General features: G+C 39.4%; 1 protein-coding gene and 1 pseudogene across 1 annotated transcript; one reads left to right on the plus strand and one right to left on the minus strand.

Moving 5' to 3' along the window:
* Positions 1-26: 26 nt before the first annotated feature.
* LOC136479881 (uncharacterized) lies at positions 27-5,235 on the minus strand (annotated as a pseudogene).
* A 1,849-nt stretch (positions 5,236-7,084) lies between these two features.
* On the plus strand, positions 7,085-12,322 carry LOC136481913 (protein LAZY 1-like). Its single transcript, XM_066479192.1, has 5 exons — positions 7,085-7,137; positions 7,503-7,575; positions 9,113-9,996; positions 11,491-11,773; positions 12,043-12,322. Exons 1-5 carry the CDS (start codon positions 7,132-7,134, stop codon positions 12,060-12,062), a joined length of 1,266 nt encoding a protein of 421 aa, XP_066335289.1. The 5' UTR covers positions 7,085-7,131; the 3' UTR covers positions 12,063-12,322.
* Positions 12,323-13,019: the final 697 nt, after the last annotated feature.

The following is a 13,019-nucleotide window of genomic DNA, read 5'->3' on the forward strand; positions in this document are numbered from 1 at the left end:
AGAAACTACCATTATTACAAAATAGATCACTTACTCTTTTTCAACTTCTCCTCCAAATCAACATCAATAGACTGATTATTACCAACACGTATACTCTGAGAGACTTTAGGAACATAATATGCATAGAATTAAGATTCAAAATTGAAAAAGAACCAAAAAAAGAAAAATTATATAAACAAAGTAAAAAGCAAGAGCAACAACAATCACCTTTCATAACAGGGACAATAACAGGATCACTTTTACCTTCATCTGGACTTGCAGCAGCAATAGATAAAGGATCATCTTCAACAGATGGATCGGTCTGAGTAATAGTTTCCATAACATCCACAATTAACTCCTTCGATCTCAAATCAATAGTACACACATGCCGCATCAGCTTTGCGAACATATCTTGAAAGTCTTTGGACACATTCCCAAGAGAAATGATATCCAAATTGAAGGACGAACCACAGTTAAAGGAATGCTTGTCAACCAACTGAGATATCTTCAACTTCAAAGATAAAGGGAGCTTATAACCAGAAACAGATTCCATTTTTATCACAAATAACAGAATCAAGGTCATCAGCAGAAACCATAGCCTTAAGACGACCACAATGTCCAAAATAAATAAAATAAATAAATAAATAACCAAACAATGCATGACTTAGAATTAATCACAACAAAAAGAATGCAAATAATAGATCTAATCTTGTAATAGCATGTTTTCTCAAAGTCAAGCAAAGGTTTGTAACCATAAACACCACGAGATTTGATGTCAAGATTAGCATAAAACTGAATCAAATCACCCTTCCACACAGATATTCAAGGAATAGAGCCTACAAGTTGCCTTTGCCGAAAATCAATATGACCTAGGCAAACAGCCTTAAAAGAACCAGTAAAAAATATAATACATTAAAACCAGGACCTACTGCATAAAGCAAATCCATAATAGGAAAAAATTACATCAAGTACTAAGATGTAAAAATAGTAATGCTAACATATAAGTTAACCTACACAAGGCTAAAACTCTTAAAGGATGCCACCACAAAACTCATTTGCTCTATTGCCTTGTTAACTACCAACTATAAGGCACACTAATACAATAATAACATCAACCCAATGTACTCTAGAAAATAGTTGCAGTAACATACTAAAAACGTGGGCAAAACTAACAAACCAAAACACTTCACCATTCACTTGTTAAGACCACAACAGTAGTTTCAATACAAATGGCTCACAGGAAACACCAGTTCCTAAATTAACCATACCAAAATGTAATACAGACTAGACTTAAAACTGAAGAGAGAAAACAACAATATCTTGAAGAAAACAAACCATAAAACAAAACTCACAAACAACATAGAAATAAATGCACAAGCAACTCATGAACCCAAATACTACATCATTCCTATAGTAGAAATAGACAAAATAAATACTCATAACAAAATATTACAGGAATCATATCTACAATTAAAAAAGAAACTTACCACAAGATAATACAGACAACCACCAAGACCTAAACAATGTTTCGCTTTATCATCTTTACCTCAATTGAACGCCTTGACATGATCAAGTAACCAATGTAGCACATAAGTACACCACTTGAAATCATTAATGTGCTCAACATCTTCAAATATGCCAAAGTACTTTGGGCTCGGAACAGTATTCGTAATGGGGCACAAGAAACTGCTCAAAGCAACTATCATGAAACAAATAAACATTTCCTCATCTAACAAATCTTCCTTCTTGATCAATTTATCAGAAAAATAGAAACTGGTAGAATCTTAGACTTTTGAAACTTCGATAATACAAATCCTTGCCAGCACTTGGATCTGAAGGGAAGGGTCTTGTACCAACAGGAAGATCTAGAACAAGATGAACTGACTCCTCAATCAATGAGATTACCTTTCCATCATGAACAATATCACCAGACTTGGGATCAACTAAATGCACAACCCACTTAATAGAACTATTCGGCACAAAGCATTTATCAAACAACAATAGAGAACCAAACCCATAGATAGCAATGACAGCCTTATTCTCAGGGCACAAAAGAGGAAATCACATTCATAAAAGTTGTAGCAGAAAATCTTGTGAATCCCTCCTTAGACTTCTTTACAGATTTCATCTTCTTAGACTACAATTATATTCAAAAATCAGAAAACAAACAATCCACAAAAAGCTCTAAAACACTAACAACACATGAACAACATCTGAAAATAACAAGGAGGATTACTAACCTTATGCCTCAATGCCATTTTCAGCCTTCTCTTCATATTCCTTATCTTCTCATACTGAACAAACAACAAACTATTTTAGTAAAAGAAAGTAGTAAAAAAAAGAAACCTACAGAGAAAAAGACAAGAAGGGAAAAAGAACAAATCCATACATCTTTCAAACACTTCTCATACAAATGTCGATCAAAACTTGAATTGTCACTGGAAGAATCACCCTATAATCACCAACAAAAAATAACTACAAAAAAATACAAAAAAAACTGAGTTACAAACAGAACACTCACATCTGAAAGAACCTGAGTTTCCGAAGAAGATTGATATGAATCATAATCCATATAAGGAAGTTGAGAACATTGGACATCATCCAAATCATCGTTTTTAGAATCATCAGAACTAGATAAATCAACAACAACACCAGGCCTTTTCCGAACCATCTAATAAAAAATTAAATAAATAAAAAACTAATAGAACAAAAACTGATGCACCAAGCAATTAGACTGAAACACACTATATACTAAATGGATATAATATTCACTAACAGAAATCAACAACCTAAAGAAAAAATGAGAATATAATTGCAAGCATTTGAGACACACTGAACTTAGAAACCAGAATTGCTACATTCAATTCAAAGCTTGAATAACAAATTCAAAGAGAAACCAACTAAAAGATCAAGCAAAAATCATCAGAATTTTACATAGGAAATCATGAAGAAACAAATATGAAAAAACAAACTTGAATCTGACAACAACAACAACATCCTACTAAATCATCACTCATTTAAATCCTAAAACTCTGAAATGGACTAAGACTTTGTGAAAGAATCAGAACTGCTATGCTAGACACAGAATAGGGGAAAGGAGCAGAATTCAGATAGCACATAAAAAAGAAAAAAATCAAAAAGGAAAATTAATGAATAACCAATAGAGAATATGCAAAAGAACACAAGTCAGCTATCTTCCATTGGATAAGGTTGAACACCTAAGCACAATTCATAAAACTCAAACTCAAATACTTACAGCAACAAAATACTAAAATTACACTTTGATTTGGAAAAAATTACATTGAGTCCTACAATGTAAAAATTGTAATACTAGCATATAAGTGAACCTACACATGGCTGAAACTATGAAAGGGTGGAACCCTAAACTCATTTGTTGTATTGCCTTGCCTAGTATACATACAAATCTAAGTACCAACTATACGACACACTACTATACAAGGGTAACATCACCCCAATCTTCTCCAAAACAACTGTAGCAAGACACTGCAACATTCCTAAGACCATTCCCAAAAATAAGAAAACAACCATTTCTAGCCCATAAATAAGCATACAACTGCAGTTTAGGGAAGTAAAATATAAGCTACAAAATAGGTAACCTAGTCTTAAAAATAGATTGATCTTTCATCTTCAAATCATTGCATGAAACACAACACACCATCAACTAAAAAGCCTTTGATGATGCATCTTCTAAAAGGAGATAACAGCCAGTCATGATGACAACTCACAGAAACATGCTAATGTATTTTTTTCTAAAGCTAGCACTTGTCACAACTTCTAGTACCCTAAACTCCACACTGTTCCCATTTTCCACAACATGGCCATGTCTAACAAAAATACCATACAATTTATTTCATAACCATAACCTATTAACATCATTTTCACAATAGCAAAATACTCAGACTACAAACAAAACCATGGTCAATAATCAAAGTAGCCCACAAATGATAATGCAACTTCCAAAGAATAGGTGACAGAGAAAATCAACATATCCGGCGATGAACGACTAGAAAATAACAAAACAAGAATGGGGAGATAGAGGAATTCTACGTGCTCTAATCTTGGGCATACTCAAATAAGCAGAACAATATGACAAAAGAGGAGGCATCCACGGTCAACCAAAACAATAGCGAACAAAGAGAAATCAACTAAAAAGAAGTTGTACTCAAATTAACCTAAACATGAACTTACCTAAATGAAATTGCTATCCATCAACCTCTATTGAACTTGGACAAAAACTATTCTACTCAACATGAAAGACAAATTTTATTCTATTGAATTTGAACATAACTAAAACTGGAAATAAGATCTACTAAACTAAACCTAAAATTACAACAAAAAAATTCCTCTGGCAAACATCTACATCAAAAAAACAATCTAACATCAATAATCTATCCATCATAACAAAACATAAATGGCCATCATCAATCAACTCAGAAATAACCCTACCAAACATATCTACTCACACCATACATCATTAAGCAAAAATACGTAGCAGCACACACTAGGCAGCAGAGCTAGATCAAAAACATGACTAACTCAAGAACAAAACATACCTGAACAGTCCCTACGAGTCGCCAATAGCCGAGCTAGTCGCCACCACCGAAAAACACCAAATCGAATGGAGGAATAGGGGAAGAAATGAGAACGTCGAAAACTGAAAACGACAACAACAAACCCTAACAAACATAATCAACTGCAGCAGAACGAACATACCTTAGCAAACCCTAGGAATCGAGCATGATCACCCCAAATCCAGCCATCGGTGCAGGAAGACGAGAAGAAATGAAAACATCACAACAACATCAAAGAATGAAAACAAACCCTATCAAACAACATCCAATGGAGCAGAAACCAAACATAACTTACCAAAACCTAGCAAACGCCAGATGCCGCACCAGTCACCACCCTCATGGAACACAGATTCGCATGCACGAAGACGAGAACAAATTAGAATGGGGAGAAGAAGAAACAACCAGAAACAAACCCTAACATGGAGCAACAGCAAACAACGGAGAATGCCGACTCGCCGAGAAAGAACTTGATCTACTAGAGCACAAGGAGCGTACCTCGCCAAACCCAAGCAATCACCAACAGCGCAGAGCGTCGAGTCGCCAGGAAGGAGACAAAGTGAGAGGAGAAGGGGAATGGGGAAAGTGGGAAACAACAGCGAGTAAATCGGCACGACTCCCAAAAAATCAAACGGTGCGGCACTGACAACTCAACCCCACATGTCATCGTCACAAAAGCCGCAGCGACGGGAAAGCAAACGCCAAAACAAAACAGCCAGATCAGATGGTCCGCAACAAAACAGAAGTAGATCCGATAGTAAAAAAAATGGATGCTAGAGGGAGCCAAAACATCCGGTTGATGGATAGCAATTTCGTATTTATTCCTCTGAATAATTGTTGGTGAGTTCAAAAAATCCATGGTTTTGTAAGAAATTTTTGGGAACTCTTCGAAATGCTCTTACTTAATAATTGACAGGGAATCAAATTGACTAAAATTTTCCAATAATATTAGTATACTTCCAATTTTTCTAGTACAAGTAATGTGAAAAAAAAATTATTCAAACATTGTACCTTGAACCTCATTGACATGGAAAGGGAAAACAACCCCTTTTGTGATCATTAGAGTATCTCCAAGAGTTCACTAAATTCTTTCCTAATCCTTGGTTTTTAGCAAGATGAGAAAAACCCCTCTCCAACAACTCATAATCTATCCTCCTAATCTTTTATAACTTGGAAAAAGTCATCCTGTTTCGCGTAAAGTTATGCGCTTTCGAGTCGCGCGTATCTTCTCTCTCCTACCCATGTTTATCGGTCAATGTAAAGCTGAAAGGACATGGAAAGAATAAAGAGTAGAAAAGGGTTCCTGATGTAAATGTATAAGAGAGAAAGAATATATAAAAGTGGTGATAATTTAGAAATAGTATATGATTCCTGATGTAAAATTGTCTTATATTTTAGGAGTGCATTATTAGAAACTCTTGGAGATGACTTTCTTTATTTCTTTCAATATATTTTTTTAGGAGTCGTAAAACTTCATGTTTTTAGGAAGAAAATATTACGTACTCTTGGAGATGCTCTTAGGGATATACCCGAGAGATTACATATATTAGAACCGATTATTGACAATACTAATTAACATCAACTAATAAAATACTTAAATGTTAATAGCATGATTGACATGTATAGATGTCACTGATTTGACATGGCAGTACATACGTCGTGTCGTGTCTGGTCGGTACATCTATCAGTCCGTCCGGCATGGCACCTTCATATTACCCATCGATTTGCTAGCTTGCTGGTTGCAAAGATTGCTCGGTGGCTAATTTTTCAGCTAGTTTTTCGTTGTGGCATGTCTGGCCATATGCACAGATCCGTCAATTCATCAGCTATGCTCTTTTTTCTCGGATGACTGATAGATACCATCGTTGCTTGATGCTCGTTCTCAGTTCAGTTGTTCACTCGCCATCTCACATTCATTATAAAAGGCTTTCTGTACGGCTAAACCAAACTGAATTTGCAAGTGCGCTACTCATAGCTAGTTACCAATAGCTTTAATCTGTTAAATGTGTGACGGATGATTAATTCGATGAAGAAAAAACATGCAGGAAAGTTGAGAGTACTACTTTCACACACCTGCTGATTTGAAAGTGAAGTGACCACGGACAGACAGGTTGCTGTGACATGCTGCTGCTCATATTGATCGGAGTTGATCGATCGTACCAACGGATTCATTCATTCATTATAAAGGCTGTGTGGCATTAGGTACCAAACAAACTAATTAATCATCGTTGTTGATATATAGAAAGCTTTATTACGAGATAATCTCCAAATTTGGTTATTATAAAGAATTTTATATATGAGGTTAATTATACGCAAAGCTACAAAGTAGGGCCGGTTGCGCAGGCTGCGGCTTACTACATTGCATGGGTCCTTCCCTGTACCTGTACTCGACCATTTGTAGCCTTCTTTATGTTGTGATCTGCCGACTGATGGATCACTCCTGCCGCAGCTGCTGTGCGTCCCGGCTATTCTGTTCCTGCCTCTGGCGCCTTCCCTATCCATCGTCTATTAATGCCTGCCTCGTCTATAGCTCCAGAGCTCGGCTTAGACAAGCCTCTCCAACATGAAGGTCAGTAGTCCTAGCTACCTTTAATTTCCTCCTCAATCCTGATGCTCATTTCTCAACTTTCCTTAATTTACCACCCTGCGTAGCTTGCTAGTATTTCAGGCGAATGGTTTCCTCTTGATAATTTGGAAAAGAAAATGATTTTCCCTTTTCAAGTTCTTGAATCATTGCTCTTTTCTGTAAATCTCTCTACTTTGTACTTCTTTAGTGATGATCGTTTATGAATAATATAGGACCCTGTAATCACTCTCTAAGCCTCCCTTCCTCTGAATTCTTTGTTCTGCGGTTCAATTAGTTGATTGTTAGGCAACAAAACTCTGTTTCTGAATTATGATCTTTTTTTTATGCATGAATGTATGTATGATCAGCTCCTCGGTTGGATGCACCGAAAGTTACGACAGAATAGTAATGATGTGTTCAAAGAGTTCAACAACGGTGGAGGTACATTCATCTGATCTGCCTTTTCTCTCTCTGTGCCCTCTTCCTTGCATCTTATTGTTTACTCTGTTCATCAAACATTTTCGCTTATTCCATTGGCAAATGGGCTTTTCTAATCAAGAAGAGAAATGAAAACAGCCTTTTCATGCCCATCGTCTTTCAGATACTATGATTGATTGATCATACAGCACATAGGAGGACTATAGGAGCCAAGCTAGCTAGGACTAGTTTTACCATATTGCTTTGAACAAGCATAACTGACAAGCAGGCACATGTGGAAGCTTAACACATTCCTTCTGGGGAACACATGTCAGTAACAATTCGTACATAGTAACTTCACAACGCTAGATTTAAACAGTATGGATCCCTGAATGCTTGAACACAGTGGCGGATCTGCACAGGGCCGGGGGGGGGGGGGGGGGGGGGGGGGGGGGGGCGCTCGAGCCCCCACTACCGTGGCCGTGCCTGTGGAGCCCCCTCAGCCCCCCAAGAATTGTTGGATAGTGGACTGGCAATAGAGGAAGGAAATGAAGGGCTGGATACCTGAAACACTCGAGATGTAGATGGAGGTTGAAGATGACGCATCGGCTGTTTCTCCATCTCTTTGTTTCCCTCCACCCAAATAGGCCCAGGAAGCCAATAACGTCAATAGGCCAAGTGGGCCCTGGGCCTTTCTCCTTTCCCCGTTTGACATTTTCAATTGTATTTTTTTACTTCTTGTGAAATATGATACACTTTCAATTGTTTATCAAAGTTATTGTTATAAAATGCTTAAAACTGCTATGTGTTAGTTATGTATGGGACATAATTGAGTTATAAGTTGGTCTTGCTCTCTTCAGTCCAGCCCCCCTATATACTTTTTTTCTGGATCCGTCACTGCTTGCACTTTTGCTGTTTGTCACATTGGACTGGACATGGCACATGCCATTCCTTTCCAGCCTAGTCTAGCTCAACAGTTTCACTGCAAGCAGCACCCCCATATCATCATATTTCTAGATAATATTTCTTTATAGCAACATTGTCCTATATGAAGGTATCTTCTCTTTTTTTGCAAGCAATATATTGCAATATTTTTCACGTTTTTTAGACAGACACCGCATGTTGATATTTTGGTAGCTTTGGTGTGAGCTGGAAAAAAATGTTAGGATATCCAGTTTGAATTTACATATTTATTAATTTAACAGAAGCTGTTCATATGTAAATTTGACACTGATTACCTTTGCTGATATCATAATATTCAATAAGAAATCAAAATCCAAATTTTGGTTTTAATTTTTTTGTGAAGAAGTTAATTTCAGTTTTTCTTACACTGTTCACAACAAGTTTTTTCCCATTGCTTTTGTTTTTAGAATGTAGAACAAAGTGGTATTCCTTTTTGTGTGAAATTGTATAGGAATATTGTATAATACTGCATCTTCATAAGTTACCATTTACAAAGGGGGTCATCGCCAAGTCGAAAGTACCAAAAAATCACCATAAATCATTTCACAAAAACTCAACAAGTTAAACACAAACCTTACTAACAAATATTTCACTGCAGGTGGGACCTGCAACTGCATCACCGGGCTGGCCTCACCAGACCCGGCCACCTTCCTCGCCTCTGCCAACGAATACTTCGCCGGCGACCACGACTTCACCAACAATCACTCATCGCCGCCGGACGCCGACCTCTTCACCTTTGGCCGCAGCGGGCTCCTCACCATTGGCACTCTAGGCATCGCCGCTGTCGCGGTCCCGGCAAACGCCGACAACGATGATTACGATGTCGACGTCGACGTCGATGCAGACTCCGACTCTGGCGACAACGACGACACCGCGGGTGAGGGAGACAAGGTCGACAGCGCCGTGACGCCCACATTCACATACACAGCCACAGCGCCGCCTCCGCCAGAGTCCGCGGAGGTCGTCGAGAAGGCTGCAGTCGCCGTGGTCGAGGCCATTGCCGAGAAGGACGACGACACCACCACGGAGGACGACCTGATGGTAGTGAGTGCGGAGCTGGAGAAGGTCCTCGGTGGCCGCAACAGCGGGGCCGCCGGCGACCTGGTGGCGTCGGCGCGGGTGAGCTTCGCCATGGGCGGCGTGGACTGCCCCCTGCAGGGCTTCCTGTTCGGCTCCCCCGTGAGCGACGCCGAGTCGCGCCTGGAGCAGCCGCGGGATAGCAACGGCGGCCGGCGCACCTCGCTCGGCGAGCTGTTCATGCGCACGCGCTTCGCCGACGAGAAGGTGCTGCTCGTCGCCGTCGAGGAGGGCGAGGACGGCGGCGGGGATGGAGCTGCCGGTGGAGAAAGGGACGACGGGAAACCAGGGAAAGGCGGCGGCTTCCACAAGACAATGAAGAAGAGGAGGGTGAAGGATGAGAAAGTCCCCGGCGGTGATGGAGCGCCGGCGAGTGCAGCGGTGACCAAGAGTAAGTTTCAGAAGGTACGACCATCGATTTATCTCTCAAGTTCTGTGTTTTAGACCTTTTTTAAGGGAAATACAATTCTCTACTATATATGTACAAATTCTTGATCTTGAATCATCCTTTTTAATTTGGTTGATTTGATTCAAAATGTTGATAAACATTGGGTCTATTTGGGTTCAAACAAAAATTTGCAGTTTTTATCAAGTATAAGTACAATGCTGGGAAGAAAACACAACTGAAGCCAATCAATTGCACGTTAATTGTATAAGTACCTGCTCCATTCTCCTTCACGCACCGTTCGGTTCATAGGAAACCTTGTCCAACCGTTCCTAACAGGAATGCTAGTCTAATTTATATAATCTTTGATAGCCTGGAACTATTTATGGGCAGAAATCCTCTAACCGAACGAGCCCTTAGGCTTCGTTCGGTTTCATAGGAACCATTCCTTGTAAAGATTTTCAGCAGAAATGATTAACTAATTTATATAAGCTTGATCAAGCGGGAATGGTTCCTAGGACTTATTCTAGGCTAACCAAACAAGCCCTTAAGTGTGTCATACACAAAGCTGGCAATAATTGTAATCTTCATATCTTGATTGCTAATTTGTAGAAAAGTTTTACATATCTCACATAAATGATAGTAATTTAGCTATATTTTGATAATCTTATTAATTGACGTGGCATGACCCAACTAGTTTATTTATTTATTTTTGTTCTCACAATGGAAATAATTAGCTAGTTGCTCCAAGCCAATATATATGGTTTCTTTGTACCACTCTCTATCCCAAATTGTAGGTCGTTTTAGATTTTGTAGGTACATATAGATACACGATATATCTAGATACGTACCAAAAGTTATATATTTTGAAAAGCCAAAACGATCTATAAATTGAAACAGAGGGAGTACTATTTTCAAGCAAGAGTATATCGAAACCACATGAATGTCCAAAACAGGAAGGGGGAAAGATTTTTTTTGTAGAGCTTAAGCAATCATGCATATCCGACAATCTTTTTGATGAAACGTCCACTTATGTTATAGATCTGGTACACCAACTAGGACTAGGAGTCAAGTTGTTGTTAGAAGTAGGTGTAGCGAGTTGACACATCCTTTTATTTGCAATCTCCTGTCAAGTGTTATCTTTATGGCTCATTGCATTTGTCATGTTCCATAGCCTCCAAACAATTGGACTTGATCTGACAGGACTTTTTTTTTTTATCATTGAACCTCCCTCTATCTCTTTCTTCTCTCTTACTATTATATATATAAAACGATTCTGTGCATGTATGTATTATGCAAGTCCCTATAATAAGATAATCTCTGGAGAAATCTTTTTTTTTGTTTAGTAATCATTTGAAGAACCTTCTACTCTTTTCAAAATTCCATATAATTGGTGCCATTATATTCTTGAATTTACAAATTGATTAGATGGTGGTTTTTTTCCATTTTGTGGAATTCAGAAAAATGATGAGCCAGTTCTGAAACAGAGAGGCATTAATTTTGCTCATTTGCAGATCCTCCAAATCTTCCACAGGAAAGTGTACCCTGAGAGCGCGGCCCTGGTCCGGAACCTGACCAAGAAGAGGCGCAGGCGCGGCAGCGGCGCCGACGAGCCCGCCGAGCCGGCGTCGTCCAAGCTCCGGTGCCGCAAGGAGCAGCGCGCGCCGGGGTTCGGCTGCTGCGCCAACCGCGCCTCCTTCAGTGGCGCCGCTTCTCCCATCCACCACGACGAGGAGGAGGAGGAGGAGGAGCTCAACAGCAGCAAGAGCGGCCACTGGATCAAGACCGACGCTGAATGTGAGCGCATATTCATTTCATTTCACAGCACAGCACATACGTACACCTTGCAATCACAGCACAGCACATATCTATCTCATCCTAATCCACCAATAATTAATCTGCAGTCGCAAAAAGCAGTCTTGACAGAGAGACTTTCCATACTGTTATCGGCAAAGAATAGAATCTTCAGGAGCTATCAATTCAGTTTGACTGCGCCATGATGATGCATGTAGCCTGCCTTATACTGTTTACTGACTGAACATCTCTTTTTCTCTGACTGGATGCAGACTTGGTGCTGGAGTTATAGAAAGAGAAACAACAAGAGAAAGTCAGAATCTGTTGGTTGGTCAATATCAAGCATATATAGTGAGTATATCGAGCATGTTGATTACTTACGTTTGTGTGCTTGCTTGCTCTTCACAAAAAAAAAACTTTATATATATACATATATATTTGTTCATGTCACTACGTACCTGATCGATGAGTTGTATGTGTCCGTCTATCTATAAAGGGGAAAAGGACTGTGTGTGAATGTATGAACTTAATGTATGGTTTGCATCAAGATGTGATTGCTGCCTCCTGCCTCATGGATACTCCTAGCTGATGATAGCCTTTCTGTGGGTGCATGTGGGGGTTTAGGCACTTGGGTCGGCTGCCCCGCCCCCCCCCCCCCCCCCCCCCCCCCCCCTGCTGCTTCTTGAACTCTTGTTGGTGGCCTGATTGCAGAGGAATATCCGGTGACAGGGATGGGCCCCTAACAACAATTGCCATTTCACGCAATAGGCTGGATGCAGCTTTGATATGCATCATTATTCGTATGGCCCATTTAATTCAGATTAGGAGGTTTCATATATTCACCATTTCAAAGACATTTGCTTGTGTGCATGATGAATTTGGCCAGGCAGAGGCAGGGGTACATTAGATTACAATCCATTGTTCACTGACATGTTTGTGCAAGAGTCTAAATGCCATATGGTTTTTGACACAGTGCGTGATATATGACTAAATCACTGGAGTTACCTAGTGGTTTGGTTGGGTTGCATGCATGATTCCTGTGCAGAAACTATTCTCAGGTAAACATGATCAGCAAAAACCTTGTGTATGATGAGAACTTGCTTGTGGCTCGGCTTGAAACTGTATGAACAGATAGCAGGTAGGCTTCTAGCAAGAATCTAATAAACTTCAAATCAAAACCATGTGTGGTTTTTCACCATGGAAACTGTTGTAACGGTAGGTTAGGTAACCATATTATTAAACATTTTTT

This window comes from Miscanthus floridulus, chromosome 9 (genome assembly GCF_019320115.1).
Source record: "Miscanthus floridulus cultivar M001 chromosome 9, ASM1932011v1, whole genome shotgun sequence".
Taxonomy (NCBI): domain Eukaryota; kingdom Viridiplantae; phylum Streptophyta; class Magnoliopsida; order Poales; family Poaceae; genus Miscanthus; species Miscanthus floridulus.